Genomic DNA, 16,473 nt, shown 5'->3' on the forward strand with positions numbered 1-16,473 from the left:
AAGGTCCCATCATGGGGCAGCCAGGTCGCACTGGGGGAAGCACTGAAGCTGACCTTGACCTCCCTCCCCAGCTGCCGGGGCTGGCGGAGACATCCGGGACCGGTGACGCCATTCCCTGCAGCAGCCACTGCCTGTCCCCGGGGCCGGTGCCCTGGGCTGGACCCACAGAGAGCAGCGCCTCTGACCTACAGCACCTGCCAGTGCTGCTGAGTCACCTCCCTGAGGACCAGCTGAGTGCGTCGCCACCTTCTGCTTATAAACCTCTACTGGCTGCCCACTGCCTGCGGGATGGTGTCCAAACCCTTCAGCCTGGCACTCAAGACTTCACACACTGGCCTCAGCTCCTGCCACTTCCTCCACATACCGCATGCTCCAGTCACACTGGATTTATCATTATTCCCAGAGCCTGCCAGGCTTGGTCACTACTCTGCCCTCTGTAGCAATGGTTCATTCCCTTTCTCTGGAACACTCTCTGCTTTCTCCATTCCTTCGCTGTGCATGTTTTTGGAAGCAAACCATGCTTTGACACCAGAATGACTTTGATTCTGTTTCTGGCTCTGCCACAACTAGGTACGAGGTCCCTGGGCATTTCAATTCACTTCCCTGAGCCTCAGTTTGCTTGACTATAAAATGGGTAAGGATTTCTACCGACTGGGGCTGGGAAGATGAGCTTCATATGATCAAGTGCAATCCCCCACCCTGATTAAGCTAGCTGGTTCTTCTCCCCTACTCCCTCTCCCCCATAGCAGGTGAGGAGACCCGGACGGGCTTGGTCTCTGCAGACGAGATCTCTGGGGGATTAGAACCTGGGGTCCCTGGTAATGTCAGGATACACAGCCTCCTGGCCTCCAGGGCGGGACTGTGGGTGACTGCTGGGCTGCCCCAGCCAGAACCAGCAATGCGAGCCTCAGGAAGAGTTCTCCCGTGAAGTGGTCCAGCTGGGTTATGCATCTTAAGGCCCTGCTTGGAAAGTGCCTCATCATATTCTCTGTGAGCTCATTCATAAAAATGTATGCAGAGGGTTTTTGCATTGCAGTACAAATGCTGGATAGTCAAGGGTTTGTGTTGGAAGCTTCTCTGCCCGGGGGCCTCGTGCGGGGGGCCAGGCCTTCCCAGGGAAGCGCAAAGACTTGCCAGGTCTCTGAGCTGCTGAGGACCCACGCTCCTCTTGCAAAGTCTGCTCCCCCGTCTGCCAGGAGTCCCAGTCGGTGTCCTCACGCGTCTCCTTCCTTACCCAAAATGAAAGCGGCTCCTAGTCACTCAGAATTTGGGGACCAGGCTTTTAGTCCTCATCTCCAGCCATGTCCCCAGACCCCTCACACTCTCGGCTCCAGCCACACCTCTTCGGAGCCTTTGTGAATGTTGCGGTCTTGCAGGTCTGAAACTCTCCTTCTGGTCTCAGCGTAGGGGTCGGCTTCCTCCCAGGGCCAGGTCACCGCCCTGAGTCTCTGTTCTCACAGCTCGCGTGCTCCACACACTGCAGAGCAGTGGCTGGGTGCTGTGAATGCTTGGATCCTCTTCCACCTCAGTACTCTCTAGGGGGTCCTGTGCCTATCCCGGGGATGAGGCAGACTTGGCTTACCTTGACATTCCTGCGTCGTCCCCGAGGTGGCCAGCGTGTAGCCAGGGTAGCAGAAGCAGGAATAGGAACCCACTCGGTTGACACATCGCCCTCTTCCAGCGCAGGGGTCCCTCAGACACTCGTTGTCATCTGGGCAGAGGAAGGTGGGGAGGGAGGTCAGGGAGACCTTTCTTTGGGCACCTGCCAGCAATCTGCCCATGCTAGGAGCTGGACAGGGGATGCTGCTACGGGTCAAGGAGGGGATGAGGGAAGAGAGGAGGCCAGGGAGACGAAAAATCTCTAAGGCTGGGGTCACGAGGTCTGCCCCTAGGGCCCACTCAGGAACCAAGGGCCTGGGCCAGTGGCCCAGCACTTCTTCCCTGCCCATGTCCCCCTCCCCCAGTGGCCTCCTAATCACTTCCTTTCCTTCAAGGCACAGTGGACGTTTCTCTCTTGAATAAAAATATGGAGGGGGTGGTCAGTGGAGACATTGGCCTTGGTCTGCCCTGTAGGCAGCAAGATGGCTAGTTGGAGGCGTGGGCTGATCTCAGAGCTGAGGGCTCCAGGAATGGGTTGAAGCCCTGAGGGGCTTTGCACTCTTCCGGAGTCCTAGAGACTCATCAGATGGTGCTCTCGGAGACTGGTCTCCCCAAGGTTAAGGTGAGCTTTGTCTACAGCCACAGCCTTCTTTTTCAACTCCTCAGAGCACACGGCACTACTTGGGCCTTCCGTTGCCTGGACTCTTGGCTCTGTCCCCAGTCACCGAGCGAGCCCAGGATGCCCTAGTGCATACCTGTGCAGTAGGCCTGGCTGGGGTGCAGCTGGTAGCCGGGGCTGCAGATGCATTTGTACCCGTCCGGGAGGGTCACGCAGGTTCCAGGGCCGCAGATGTTGGTGGCTCCAGAGGCGCACCGGTCAATGCCTGCGACAGAGCGAGGCAGAGGTCATAATGGAGCGAGGACAGGCAAAGGCAGGGGAGCGGGGCAGTGGGGTAGGGTGGGGAGAGGGTGGGACGCAGGGCACAGGGGCCTCAGAGGACCCACAGAAGCCTCACTCCTCTCTTGGCTGGGCCCGCCCATATCCACATGTAGCATGGCCTTGTATAACACCCCACGGCACTCCTCCCAGGACCCTGAGTCCCAGGGGGGAGCTCCCAGTAGTACATCCCCCTGACCACAACCCAGTGGGTTCCACTAGCCCATGTCCCAGCAGGGGGACTCTCAGACACCTGAAGTCCTCTCTGAATAAGGGCATGGCTCTCACCCACAGTCCCAGAGACAGACAGACAGCGCTGGTAAGCAGGGTGTTGAGGGAGAACTGCCAGAGGAAGAAAGGAGAAGTGGGCTGGGGCCAACTGAACAAGGCCTTGAATGCCATGTTCAGAGAGGCCTATGAGAAAGGGGGTCATGCAAGGTGGGGTATGATCAGAGCTGTCTCCAAAAGACCACTCATCTGGCTATGCCATCTTGCTCAGAAAGGTAGCAAATGGCTGACGGACAGGGCGGGAGGCACGGGGCGGGGGCTCTTAGAAACCTGTTGAAGTAATTTAAACGAGGACTCCCTGGGTGGTGGGGTAAAAAGTGGGGAGGCGGATGCTGAATTCAGAAACAGTTTGTTGACCCACCCGGACTCAGCGCTGAGGCCGTATAGAGGGCAGAGACTTTAGCTTTTTTGAACTGTGTCCTTAATATTAGCAGTGTACCTGGCACGTGCTGAATGAACCACTGATTGGATGAATGGGTGAGGGACACGTCCAGCCTCTGTGTCTGTCCTGAGGTCATGGCCGGAAGCCCACATACCCAGGGCTCCCCTGCCCTGCCCCACAGTACTGAGGTCACCCTGGAGGCCCAGGGGAATGGGTCGGGGCGATGCCTGTGTTGGTGCACAGCAAGGCTTCACAGCGTTTGCTAAGCAGGACAGAACCGAATGTGCATACCGGCCTGTTGGCAAGGCTAGCCTGTCCCTGGCCTGGCTCCAAGTCTGGGTCAGCTGGGGGGGGGGCTTATGGGGACCCCCTGCCAGGTTCTACGTATGCTCCCAGCAGGGTGAGGTTGGGGGAAGGCAGGGGAGAAGGGGGATTAAGCTGTGGGTGGTGACAGAGGGGGGGATTCTGTCCCCCCACAGAGCTGAGAGCCACTGGTGAGCCTCACCAGGGCTCTTCCTCCTGCCCCTCACCCCCCCCCCCCCCCCCCCCCCCCCCGCCAGCCTCTGTCCCTGCCTCCAGGCCCATTTTTCTGGTCGGAGAATTCCCAACGGATCCCTTTAACCCAGCTCATCTTGCCTGCCCAGCAGAGGGGGATAAGGATGCTCCCTGATGCAGTGCACTGAGCGCCGAGGAAAGGGTGGCAGAACACCCCCGGTTCGGGCCTGGGAAGGCCAGCCCCTCCTCCACCCCACACTCTCTGGGCTGTTCCTTCCACCCGGCAGCCTGGTCTCTCTCTCTCTGGTGGAAGAACTCCGGAAATACCCGCTCCCCTGACGTGAGCTCAGTCCGTGAGTTTAAGAGATCAGCCAGCCCCTGACGAGGCACACGTGAGGGCACACGTGAGGGCACGCGCGTGTGAGCACACCTGTGCACAGGAGCAGCAGTTCTGCAGACAATGAGCCTTTGAGGAGGGCGCATTGCAGAGCAAGGTGGATTTGCCAGGGATCTCCCCCACCCCGCACCCCTCGCCATTGTAGCCGACTGGAGAGGGGGAGCTCAGGCTCCCCGACAGTTAAACAACCTTGAGAACAGAGCCACTTTTCCTTCCCGAAAGTTGGCCGGCCCCGTGGGCAGGAGGCTGCTCGCTGCCGGGGCACTCAGCCGACTCAGGGTCAACAGCCGGGAGGAGCCAGGCTCCCGGAGGCTCCTTGCGAGGGCCCCTGGGTTCTCCTAGAAGGTCTCTGAGTAAGAGGAGCCTCCGAGGCCTCGCTTCTCTTTCTCCTTCCCCACTTGACTTGTGCTCCTGACAGGACTGCTGTGTTCATTAGGGGCCCCCTGGGATGAGATGAGCAGGAATTCACTAGAGACTGTTCATCTGGTGGGCGAGGAGGCCCGGAGTTGGCTCTGACCAGCCACACTTCGCCAGGCTGCCAGGTACCTGAGGGGCCCGGGGCCTCCAGCCCGTCATGGGGGGTGGTCACTCGCTCTTCTTCTGGGTTGTCTGGAATCTCCTGTCCAGGCAGTGGTGGTGTTGGTCTTTCTGTGGCATCACCTGTGGTGGGGGAGAGGAGAGAGCGGATGAGCCATGGCCCCTTGGCCACCTGCCTTCCCACCCCCAGACAGTGTGCCCTCCAGAGGTGCTGGCAGTGGCCCTTCCCTCTTCCTGCCGTTCTAGCTGGAGAACCAGGGGTGGAGCCTAGGGTGGATTCTGTCCTGACTTCCCCATCTGTCTTTTCCAAATAGAGTCAGAGAATCTGAGAGCTCGAATGGGTCCGCCAGTACATCCAGTCTCAGCTTCCGTTTCACAGGTCAGGAGACGGGCTCGTGGAAATGACCACCTGGCCAAGGCCAGCTAGCTTGTTGGAGACAGAGCCCCTGAAGAGTGCCCTGTCCCCAACCCCAGTGACCCTCTGCAAGCTGGCCTCTGCAGAGCTCCAACCTTTTCCCAAGGGGAGACAGGCCCCCAGGGAAGGGCTCCAGGGACCCGATGGGCCCCTGCTTCATCAGTGCTTCCTCTTTGGTCTCGTTTATATGCTGAGTGGCACTGTGAAATGCAGAAAGGTGTTTAGGGAAATAATCGCAAAACATCTCGGTGTCTTTCACCGAACTTGCAGCACCTTAGGTGTATAGAGCACCCAGAAAAAAAAGCCTTCACATGTCACGCCACCCACGACCTCATCTGGTATGAGCCCCATGCCTCAGCCCAGGGTACAAACTCTACGGTCTCTCTTTCCTGGGAGCTGCTAGGAGGAGGGACTCACCTGGGACCCAGGCAGGTACTTGGGTAACACTGGTTGTGACCTGCACAGAATAGAGGAGACAGTCACAGTTGGATCCTTTGTCACCTCTCTGATGTTCTTTCTTCCATCACGCTCACCCCTGCCCCCGGGCTTCCTGTCCACTTTACTTACTCACTCTCTCATTCATTCCAGGCATTGAGGAGTTTTTCCTAGATGCTGGGCATTCTGCCAGAGCTTTATGTCCACTGTCTGAATTAATCTGCTCAACTATCCTATGATAGCAGGTTGTAACGATTAAGTGAACTGATGTATGTGGTGTGCCAGATCTGTGTCGCATCAGCAATGCTCAATGATCATCTCAATGCTAGGAGCCCAGAGAAAGTCACAGAAGCTCCAGGGGTCAACTAGCCTACCTAGGGTCACAGGACCAGTGCGGTGAATCCGAGTCCCCCAGGCCATCCCTGGCGTCCCTCACCACAGCTCACAGACAGCAGTGGTGAACCAGGAGGAGAGAAGGGGCAGGGGACGACAGCGGGCCAGGAGCAAGGCTGGGGGCTGTGCGGACGCAGAAGTGGACTCTGGTCTGGGAGGACAATATGTGATTCTCTGGGGAGAGAAGCAGCTCACTGGAGGAACGGGGTTTGGGGACATTCAGGTATGCAGGTTGGAGGGGCAGGGGACAGGGTAGGGACCGGCAGACTGGCGAGGGGAAAAGCAGGTTCACTCTTGTGGGATGTCTTTCCGGGAGGATTCGGTTCTTCCCGGGGGAATCCTGGGTGCAGGGAAGGGAGTGAAGGGGCGTGAGGCCAGCCACAGCTCTGCTTCCACTTCCCCACAAGCCACCCACAGGGGAGATCCTGCGATGTAAGCAAACCAGGCTCAGAAAGTGCCGCGTCCAGAATTCGTCTGGAACCAGTTCTAGACCTTAGCTGCAGTACAGGACCTGTTCCTACTTCCTTTCTGAGGGGGGCCCCAGAGCACCCCAAATGAGAGACTGAGAGCTGTTGTTCTGACTTCCCTTGGGGTAAAACTAGGTCTTTGGGTGAGTCCCCCCACCCCAATGCCAGCATCTCTCCAGGTAACACGCCACACATAACCCCTCTGCCTCCCTTTCCTCCTTCAGGGGACACTGCCCTGCAGTCTCAGTGGCTACCCTGCCCCGCTCTCTGCCACGCTTGGCCGATCCCTGGATGCACTCACCTGGCCAGCCTGGGAGTCTCCTGGGAAGGAAAGGTGAGAGCATGAGCTCAGGGAGGAGAGCCGGGCCGCCTCCTTCCCTCCACCCACGGCCAGGCTCGTTCAGTCACTGACCTCCTGACCTGTCCCCAGAGGTCAGCGGTGGAGACAGTACAGCCTCTGCCCCTCCTGGCCTGCAGGGACTGGCCACCACAGACCCCAGAAGGCCAGGTCTGGAGGGCCTATGACGTGGCTCCCTGGGTGAGAGGGAGCCTCCTGCCTTCCTTTAAGGCCCCTGTGATGGGAGTCCCACCCCTTCCCGGGCCCATCCACCCATCTGTCCTGGATGTAACTCTCCTCTTTGTTCTGCCACCTCCTCCCTCTCAAGCCTCCCAGCCACACCAGGTCACTCCACCCTCTGCCGTGGGCTACGGCCCAGGGCAACAGTTCTAGAAAGAGAAGAGCTACTCCTGGCCTGGCCAGCATCCAATTCCCATGACTGGGGCTCTGTTCGGACTTCCCTGTCTATTCCAGATTCCTGGAGCAATTTTGGCCATCATGTAGCTGTCCTGTCCTAGTGTGTCCTTGGCCTCCTGCGCTCAGGGCTACCAGTGACCCGGGTGTGCTTGCAGCCTGGCTTCCTGGGGCTCCTGCCAGGGGTGCCTCAGGCCATCTCTTTCCAGCCTGTGCCTCCCCGGCCCGAGGCGACTGAGCTGGAGTTGGCACTCTGATTCTAAGGCCAGGGGAGGGGATCGACAGGGCCCAGACTCCCCAGGGTCTCTCTACTAGCCCTTCAGGCCTTGAAGCAAGCACCAGCCCCAGAAGCTGTGTGGCCAGGGCCATGGGACCAGGGGCCAGGGGCCAGGAAGGCCTGATGGGTTGGGGTGGGGCCTGCGTCTGACCTCGCCCGCTTCCACCAGCAACCCTTGGGGTGTGGGCACCTTTCACCCCATATGGGTAGGGAAGGAGGTAAGACCTTCCCATCTTGCCAGGCCAGGAGAGCAGGGCTCCCAGAGCTGCTGCTCTAAACTCCCTCCCCTAATGCTCCAGAGTTGGGAAGCCATGGATCCAGGATAAACACCCAGTGGCTCTTTGAGGGAGAAGGGGAATCCCTCAGGCACCTCCCCCAGCCCAGATACCCTTGTCAGGGACGGTCTCGGCCTCCAGCCAGGTGTCAGTGACTGCCCGGAGTGGCTGCCTCTCCGCTGGCCCGAGCAGGGTCCCATAGCTCTTCTGTGCTTGCTCCCTGGAGGGCCTGGCCAGTTCCTCCTCCTCAGCTTTCCTCATGGCCAGGCGGATATGTGAGCTCGAGTAGGTGTAGCCGTGGCCAGCAGGGCAGATCTCCCTGAAGCCCTCTGCAAGGTCAGGGGTCAGAGGCCAAGCTGAGAGGTGCCGTTCCTGCAGGAGCCCAGGGCCCTCCCTTCCCTCCCTTTGGGGGACAAGAAATTGTGGCAACAGGGGAGGAGGGACCCAGGTTGGGGTAAGGAGTTGAGCAGGAAGGATGGAAGAGACTAAGGGTCTTCTGGCTGGAGGTGAGGCCCAGGTGGGAGAAAGTGGCCACTGGCTTGGAGGAAGCCCCTGGGTGGCCAGAGCTGAGACCAGGCAAGATGCTTACCTGTGCCAGGGAGGGGGCATCTCTCACACTTGCTGCCCCAAGCTTTACCCACTCGGCTGCAGCAGCAGATCTGCTTGGTGATGCTCTGGGCCAAAGGCAGGGTGCAGGTGCCAGCCCCCAGCGACCGGTAGCACAGCCCCTGCTGCATGGAGACGGCCTTGTCGGCTGCAACAGACACCGCAGGTGGGGTGGGCAGGTGGCCAGCCACGGGGGAAGTGCAGGGTGGGGGTAGGTGAGGGGGGCAGTTGATGGGAGCGGCTGCTGGCAATGAACACCCAGCTGGCCCAGCCGAGTCTCAGAGTCTCAGTCTGCAGGTTTGGGCACTGAAAGGGCTCAAAAGAACGTTGGGAGGAATAATCACAGTGGAAGCCTTTGGTGTCTCTCCTTGCGTTACCTGATTGAGGGGCCCCTTGATTCCCACTCTCACACGGAGGGCCTGAGGGCAGGATATGGGGATGTATGTGCTTGTCTCCAGATGCGAAGTTAACAAGTGTTTACCACAGGCCTGGGGTTGGGTGGGGAGCAGTGTGCTCTAGGGCCAGAGTCACCCTGGGGAGATGAGACAAGGTGAGAGCCAAAGGCTTGATGGGGAGCTTTGAGGACAGGGACCCTGTCCATCTTTGTAGCCCAGGCACCCTGTGCAGGGTCCGGTGCATGCGGATGCTCAGTAAAAGCTCGCTGGACCAATGTAGGTGGACGGTTAGATCCACGAATCAAAATCCCGTGCACCACCGTGGGCGTGAGCTATGCTGGTGTTACACGACAATAATACTATCACCATTGTCTCCTTTCTCGTCTTTTGATAATGAGTATTAAAGATTATCCTCTTGTACGTTATCTCAGTGGAGGACAAAGAGGCCATGCCACACTGGAACGGACTGACTTCCTTGTAGGGCCAGACGAAGGGACGAGAAAAGGGCAGAGAAGACAACGCTCAAAACTAAGGAAAGAATGACCCTGGGAAAGTCCAGGTCAGGGCCCAGGACTCAGCTGGCCAAGTTCCAATCCCTGCTCCGCCAGGAGCTACATGACTCCCTGGGCTTTACCGTCCTCATGTGTAAAATAAGGATGATGTTAACTCCATGGGGAGTAGACACCTGTGTTTTTGCCTGCTTGGCATCTATACCCCTATATTCTGGTAATAGCACCCTGGCTTCCTATGGGATCTACCCTGCCTCTCACTCTGTCCATGTGGAGTAGAGGCTGACTCCACTTCCTAGCTGAAAGAGTCCATAGCCCTGGTCACAGTGAGTGGGTCAGGGACGGGCACTTGACCAAGTACACCCAGTGATAATAATCAGCTTTGGGACTTTCCATGGATTATTAGAAAGGAGATTCTTTTTATTTCTCTATTTTTAATGTTGATTTATTTTTGAGAGACAGAGTGCAAGGAGAGGAGAGACGGGGGTGGGGGGGACACAGAATCCGAAGCAGGCTCTGGGCTCTGAGCTGTCAGCATAGAGCCTGACATGGGGCTTGAACTCATGAACCGTGAGAGCATGAGCTGAGCCGATGTCAGACACTCAACTGACTGAGCCACCCAGGCGCCCCAATTTCTCTATTTTTAAATTGGAGTTTGCAAGGCTGGGAGATGTAGGTCTGGAGTGTCTGAGTGTCTGGTGGCCAACTTTGAAGGAATTATGAAATCAACACAAAGAAAACAGCAAGAGGCATCCTAAAGACACTGTGAATACCTGTATCCAACCAAGCCTAAGGCACACCTACCCCTGGACTTTGCAGTTGTGTGGAGCAATTAATTATTTTTGCTTGTGGTGGTTTGAGTTGGGTTTCTGTCACCTGCAACCCAAAGACTCCTGACTAATAAATATACTTTCTTCTTCTTCTTCTTCTTCTTCTTCTTCTTCTTCTTCTTCTTCTTCTTCTTCGTCTTTTCTTCTTCTTCTTCTTCTTCTTCTTCTTCTTCTTCTTCTTCTTCTTCTCCTTCTCCTCCTCCTTCTTCTTCTCCTCCTCCTCCTCCTCCTCCTCTTCCTCCTCCTCCTCCTCCTCCTCCTCCTCCCCCTTCTTCTTCTTCTTTTCTTCTTCTTCTTCTCCTCCTCCTCCTCCTCCTCCTCCTCCTCCTTCTCCTTCTCCTCCTCCTCCTCCTCTTTCTTCTTCTTCTTCTTCTTCTTCTTCTTCTTCTTCTTCTTCTTCTTCTTCTCCTTCTCCTCCTCCTCCTCCTCCTTCTCCTTCTTCTCCTCCTCCTCCTCCTCTCCTCCTCCTCTTCCTTCTCCTTCTCCCCCTTCTCCTCCTTCTCCTTCTTCTTCTTAAAGTTTATTTATTTAAGTAATCTCTATACCCAACGTGGGGTTCAATGTCACGACCGTGAGATCAAGAGTCACATGAGATCAAGAGTCACAGGGGCCAGGCGCCCCCTGTCTGATATACTTTCTTCACAATGATGTATGTGAAGGTTCCTTGTCAAAGGTTATGTGCTACACACACAGGTCAATCACTGGTCAGTGCATGAGCCTGGGTCTCCAGGTATAATCTATGCTTCGAGCAGCTACTTCCCTTGCAATACTGTAGGGAATGGCTCGGTCCTTTTATTTATTTTTTTTAAGCTTATGTATTTATTTTGAGAGAGAGCACATGCACAAGTGGGGAAAGGGCAGAAAGGGAGAGGGAGAGAGAGAATCCCAAGCAGGCTCTGCACCACCAGTGTGGTGGCACTCGGTCCTTTTGAGCCCCAGGGTGGAGGTGACCCGGCTGAAAGTATCAGGAGACTGCCCCAGCACAGAGGGACCCTTGTAGACTGCCCTAACTGGCCCTGGTCAGGTGGCAGGGAAGAGGGCAAAGTTCAGAAACGAAGAGAAGAGAAACTTCATGCCTGCCCTTCTCTGCCTACAGGGAGGTAAATCATCAGCTGGAGGGGGTAACAGTAGGCAGGGAGAAACAATAAAGAACACCCAAGGGCCATCTCTGCCTCCCTGTATTAAGGCTTTCTTTCTGGCACTAACAAGTCAAAGTCACTTCAGGTGTGAAATATGCCTGCCTAATAAAGGAATCTTAAGTGGGGGGTGAGATGAGAAGAAAGTGCTATACGTCTCTTGAGGCCTTGATCACATGTCTGGTCACCGTCAAGTCTTCCTGAGGGCCGCCAGACGTGTTCTCCCCACTCTGGGATTCCTCACTCTCTGGGTGTCCCCTCTTAAGCCTTTTTTACTGACTCCTCTCTCTGGAGACGCTTACTGGGTCCATTCTCCTCTTTTCCTTCACATGGACGCTCCCTCTGGGTGGCACTGGAGTCTTGCTCATCCTGTGGCCTCCCCAGACCCGGTACCTGGCGGTTTGTAGGCCGAGGGCTTGGCCAGCCCCAGGGAGCTCTGCTGAGCTGGGCTGCCACTTTCCAGATGCCAGTCAGGACTGGTTTTATTCAGTTCTGGTCGGGCCTCCCTGCCCAAGGAGAGCCCTGTCTGGGCCGTGGCGTCAGTCCTGCTATCTGGGGGTGCTGCCAGCCTGGGCCTCTCCTAGCAGGAAACCACAGAGGCTGCTGGAAACAGCTGGCTGGGGGTACACACATGCACACATACAGACACACACAGTGCACACGCACACAGACACAGCGCTGATATGACCAGTGACGTGTATGTATTCGTGGACCCAGACACGTTCCGAACCATAAGGGACCGCGCGTTTAAGGGAAAGGCCTGGGGGTCAGGCAGCAGGCCTTCACGCTCCAGACAGGCCCTTTAAGAAAGGGCTGCAGCCAAGTGACCAGGCTGCTAAGCTCGGGCCCTGGAAGAGGCAGCCACAGCTCAGCCAGACATCAGAACAGAGGCGACACACGCACCCGCCCCCTCAAAGTAAATGAGGCAACAGATAGGACAGAAAGGATTAGAGAATAAACAGAAGCAGAAAATCCCCAGCTGCAAAGCCCCCAAAGAAATGCCAAAAACCCAAACTGAAGTCGTAACCATCTCTGCTCCAGCAGGCGGGGGCAGATCAGTTTTTGTACATCGGGCCCAGCTCCCGGTTGAGACACAGGTCCCGGGCCTTGGGATGGAGCCTGGGGGAAATTACCGCTCTGGGCCTGGCCGGGGGACCCTGAGGATCCCATCTTGCCTCCCTGTGTCCCCCCACCCCTGGCCCCCGCCAGCACTTACACACACAGCGGCTCCTGGACGGGTCCAGCATGAGACCAGGCCTGCAGGTGCATAGGTAACTCCCCCTGGTGTTCACGCATTCCGAGTCCTTGCACAGGCCCAGGGTCAGGCACTCGTTGATATCTGTGGGGTTGGAGGAGGTGAGCGAGCGCCCGCCCCACCGAGGCTGGACGGAGGGGAGGGGCCAGTGCAGAGCTCTGCAAACACTTTCTCCAAAAAAAAAAAAAAAAAAAAAAAAGACAACAATGGAGCTGCCATCTATTAAGTGTGGTCCCTCTCTCTGTACCTCCGTTTCCTAATTCATAAAATGGGGACATTAATAGTAACTACCAGGGGCACCTGTATGGCTCAGTCGGTTGAGCGACTGACTTCAGCTCAGGTCATAATCTCACGGTTTGTGAGTTCGAGTCCCGCGTCGGGCTCTGTGCTGACAGCTCAGAGCCTGGAGCCTGCTTCGGATTCTGTGTCTCCCCCTCTCTCTGCCCCTCCCCCACTCATGCTCTGTCTCTCTCTGTCTCAGAAATAAACGCTTAAAAAATTAAAAAAAAAATAGTAACAACCAGATGGTCTTGTTAGGAGAATAAAACAAGGTAAAAATTGCAAATCACTTAGTCCACTAACTGGTAATAATGGTCATAATATTAAAAGTGAATGTTTATTGAGTGCCTATTATGTGCCAGGTACCAGGTGAGGTGGCTTACCTATGATACCCCATTCAGTTCTTACCAACAATTTTATCAAGTAGGTCCATGGGGCTTCATCTTATAGGTGAGGAAGCAGGTTCCAGGAGTAACTTGCTTAAAGGCACCCAGCTAGTAAGTAGCATGCTGGGATGCATATGGGGGGGAGCAGATAAGGGCACAGTTCGGGCTGGAGAGTGGAGAACCATCTGCCCAGTCCCTCCTATTCAGCCTTCCTGGAGAGACTCTGAAGCATCTCTGCAGGTCTGGGGGACACATCTGCAGGACGGAGGGGCCCAGCAAGGTCGAGGAGGCAGGAGGCCAGAGGCTATGTTTCCAGGAGGCAGAAGGCCTCAGGCAGGCCCCACACATCCTCCAAGACCAGTGGGGGCACATACTGTTCTTCAAACAAGGGAGTGACATTAGCTTCCCTTCTGATCTCAAAAACATTTCATGCTGGAAACTTCTTCCTGCCAAGGGGAAATCCCAACCCTTACTCAGCTCCAAGAAGTCTTGGTGATGGCACCCTTGTTGATGATGGTAAGTGAAGAAGATCCGTGAGGGGCAGATCTCCTGCCTCCAGGGCCGGGAGATTAGACATGGCGACCCAGTGTCACCAGAGTCGCATGCTCACCCATAGGCTTCAGGGAAGCCTGTGCAGTAAGCGCAGGAATGAAGGGTTAGAAGATGGCCCAACTACTCTTTGGCAGGATACCCTGTTGGGAGGGAGGTGCCTGGGGAGATGCCACTGAGATCTAGGAAAGGGAACAGACCCACCTGCCCCTGGACTGTGGCCATAGTGATGTGTCTAAGTACCTAAATGCAAATCTGACATGCCTCTGGTCCCCATTCGCCTCCTAGAGGGAGCTCCTAAACCCTCACAGGGCATCCAATGCCCTCCACCATATTTCCCCACAGCCTGTGGGTGGGCAGCTGGCCCTGACAAGGCTCTGGGATGTCTGTGTCATCTCCTGTGGGCCCACAGGCTGTACTCCAGCCGGCCTAAACTGTTCCTTTGCTTGTGCTGTTTCCTCGGCCTGGAATGCCCGCATCCCCTTTAGTTGGTCACCTCTATTCATTCCTTAAGTCGAGGTGAGGTGTCACCTGAAGCCCCTCTCCTACCCTCCCAGTCTGGGAAGGGGTCCCCACCATGGGATCCCACAGCACCCAGAACTTCTTTCCAGTGAGAGCACTTCTCCCGTGGGGTGTAATGGTTTAAGCGTCTGTATTCACCTGGGGCAGCTTCCGTGTTTATCTGTCACTGTGTACTAAGCACCTAGCACAATGCATGCAGCTCATGACAAGACCCCAAAATTATCCCGTGGAAGGAGGGAAGGCTGGAGAGAGAGAGAGGAGGGTGATGCACACGGATGTAGAGGTGAGCAGGTCCCCTCCCAGATACGGAGACCAAGCCCACAGACATGGGAAGGGGGAGTTTTAAGGGGCAGGGTCTCCTGGGGGAGGGCCCCCTGGCTTCCTATATTCCTGAGGCTCCGTGGAGGGAGGGCTGAGAGCTCATTTGAAATCCTGGGAATAACTTTAATCCTGTGCACTGGGAAACCAGCCAGGAGGAGAGGCCACTGGGGACAGTTGAGATATGAATGGCCCTACTGTACCCTCCAAGGGCAAAACTAAAGATTTCTCTCCACACCCACTGTCTAGTGTACTAGTCCCCATTGCCCCCAGGGGAGTCTGATCTTGGGCTGGGTCAGAGGCCTGCCCTTTTGCCTGGTCCAAGCACTTTATCCATGGTCCAGAAATCCCCTTTGGGCCTGGCACCCCACAGCAGACACCCCACCCCCCCCACCCCGGCCCTGGACTCCCTCAGATCCCTCTCTCCTGAAGACGCCTCCAGGGGGAGGTACCTAGGAAGCCATCTGGGTCAATCCCCTGTCTCTAACCCAGCTTCATTCAAAGCAAGTCATACAGACAGCAGTGTGTCTAGTTCCCCAAAGGGGAGGCTGCCTCAGCTCCCCACTGACCTCTGTCAGCCTCAGGAGCCTCCCAGCTGGAAGGCCCTGCTCACCTCTCCTACCGCCAGGCCCATAGCCAACAGCAGCTCCCTGCTCAGAGCCTTAGCGGTGCAGTGGTAACAGCTGCCCCACAGTGAAGGCTTCTGGACCCTCAGTCATCCTGGTCCCACTCCCCATCTCCACTGGAACTCCCTGTAGTGACAAAGCCATAGCTGAGACCCACCTCCCACCCATCTGTCCTAAGGTGCTTCTGGGCCTTGCCCCTCTGGGGGCTCTGTAATACAGAGTGCTCCAGGCCTTGGTGGCCTTAGAGAGCCTGTCAGCAGGCCAGCAAGGATCATGGGCTAGACTTTATGGCCCCCTGTTCCCTCTTTCTTCCCCCTCCTAGCTGTGGGAGGCAGGTATGAGTAGCTGAAGGTGCGGTGCTGGGGAAAGTCCAGAGAGGTCCCCATCAACTCAGGCTGACTTGATCCTGGAGTCAAAAGTCCTCCCAATCCAGGGAGATTGGCCCAGGATCAATCTCCTGAGTAAACATGTAGGGACCAGGGCAGTACCTTCACACACAGATCCACAGCTCTAGAGACCCACCTGGCCCAGGTCCAGTGGGGGCAGGTGGAGATGGGAGGAGGGACAGGCTCAGCTCCCAGATCCTTTCTAGGCTTGCTCTATCATTATCTCCCCGACTTCCTTAGGCTCCTGGAACCAGCAGCCCCCATAGCATTCCCAAGCTGGGGCTTAGCGGTACCCAGAGACGACCACTCAGCGACACCATTCCTTCTGTCTGGGGATGGGGGTAGTGCCCCGGCATCATCAGACCTTCATCATTTCCCCTCCCCAAGCCCAGCCCTGGCCCCGGTCATCCTTACCTTGGCAGTGAGTGAGATTCAGTCTCTTGTACCCTTGGGGACACTCCAGCTGGCCATTTTCAACCACCGGTGAGGCTAAGGAGTGAAGATATAGATGGGCCTCAATGGAAGGCCCTTGGGTTCCTCTGTCACCCACGCTGAAAAGTGGGGTACAACCCACTCCACAGCTGTGAGGCTCTGTCCCCCCAAGTCACCACTGTGGGTAGCTGTGATGACATCTTGGCTGCAATCCCTTCCCTGGCTCTCACCAGGTTACCCTTGGCCCAACTTGCTCTTACTAGAAATGACCCTCAGTGACTATATTCTTGTATATATCAATGTTATACACTATAATGTGATTAAACAAGCTTCCTTTGTTTATGTATCTAATTTTTTTTGGGGGGGGGGTTTCAAGTCATTATAGATTTACAGGAAGTTACAAAAAACAGTCACAGAGAAGTCCTACGTGTCCATCACCCCGCTTCTCCTAATAGGTTACATCTTACGTAACGATGGTTATTTTATTAGTTTTTAAACCTCTAGACACAACAATTCACAGTCTAATTCTAAGTTCTGTTTATTTGATAACTTGGTGTTAATGCTGCCATAGCCGACAAGGTATCTCAGCTCAAGAT

General features: G+C 56.2%; 1 protein-coding gene across 4 annotated transcripts in view; it reads right to left on the minus strand.

Annotated features, from left to right (window-relative positions):
* LTBP2 (latent transforming growth factor beta binding protein 2) overlaps positions 1-16,473 on the minus strand; it is a 106,265-nt gene that overhangs the window by 21,763 nt on the left and 68,029 nt on the right. For all 4 annotated transcript variants that reach the window (XM_078448029.2, XM_078448028.2, XM_078448030.2 and 1 more), the window contains 9 exons: positions 15,860-15,934; positions 12,341-12,463; positions 8,238-8,402; positions 7,744-7,977; positions 6,647-6,666; positions 5,468-5,507; positions 4,645-4,758; positions 2,355-2,483; positions 1,583-1,711 (listed from right to left, as the gene is read on the minus strand). In XM_078448029.2, coding sequence (XP_078304155.2) covers positions 1,583-1,711; positions 2,355-2,483; positions 4,645-4,758; positions 5,468-5,507; positions 6,647-6,666; positions 7,744-7,977; positions 8,238-8,402; positions 12,341-12,463; positions 15,860-15,934 — 1,029 coding nt within the window. The remainder of the gene's footprint in view (positions 1-1,582; positions 1,712-2,354; positions 2,484-4,644; positions 4,759-5,467; positions 5,508-6,646; positions 6,667-7,743; positions 7,978-8,237; positions 8,403-12,340; positions 12,464-15,859; positions 15,935-16,473) is intronic.

Source organism: Panthera onca, chromosome B3 (assembly GCF_046562875.1).
Source record: "Panthera onca isolate mPanOnc1 chromosome B3, mPanOnc1 haplotype 2, whole genome shotgun sequence".
Taxonomy (NCBI): domain Eukaryota; kingdom Metazoa; phylum Chordata; class Mammalia; order Carnivora; family Felidae; genus Panthera; species Panthera onca.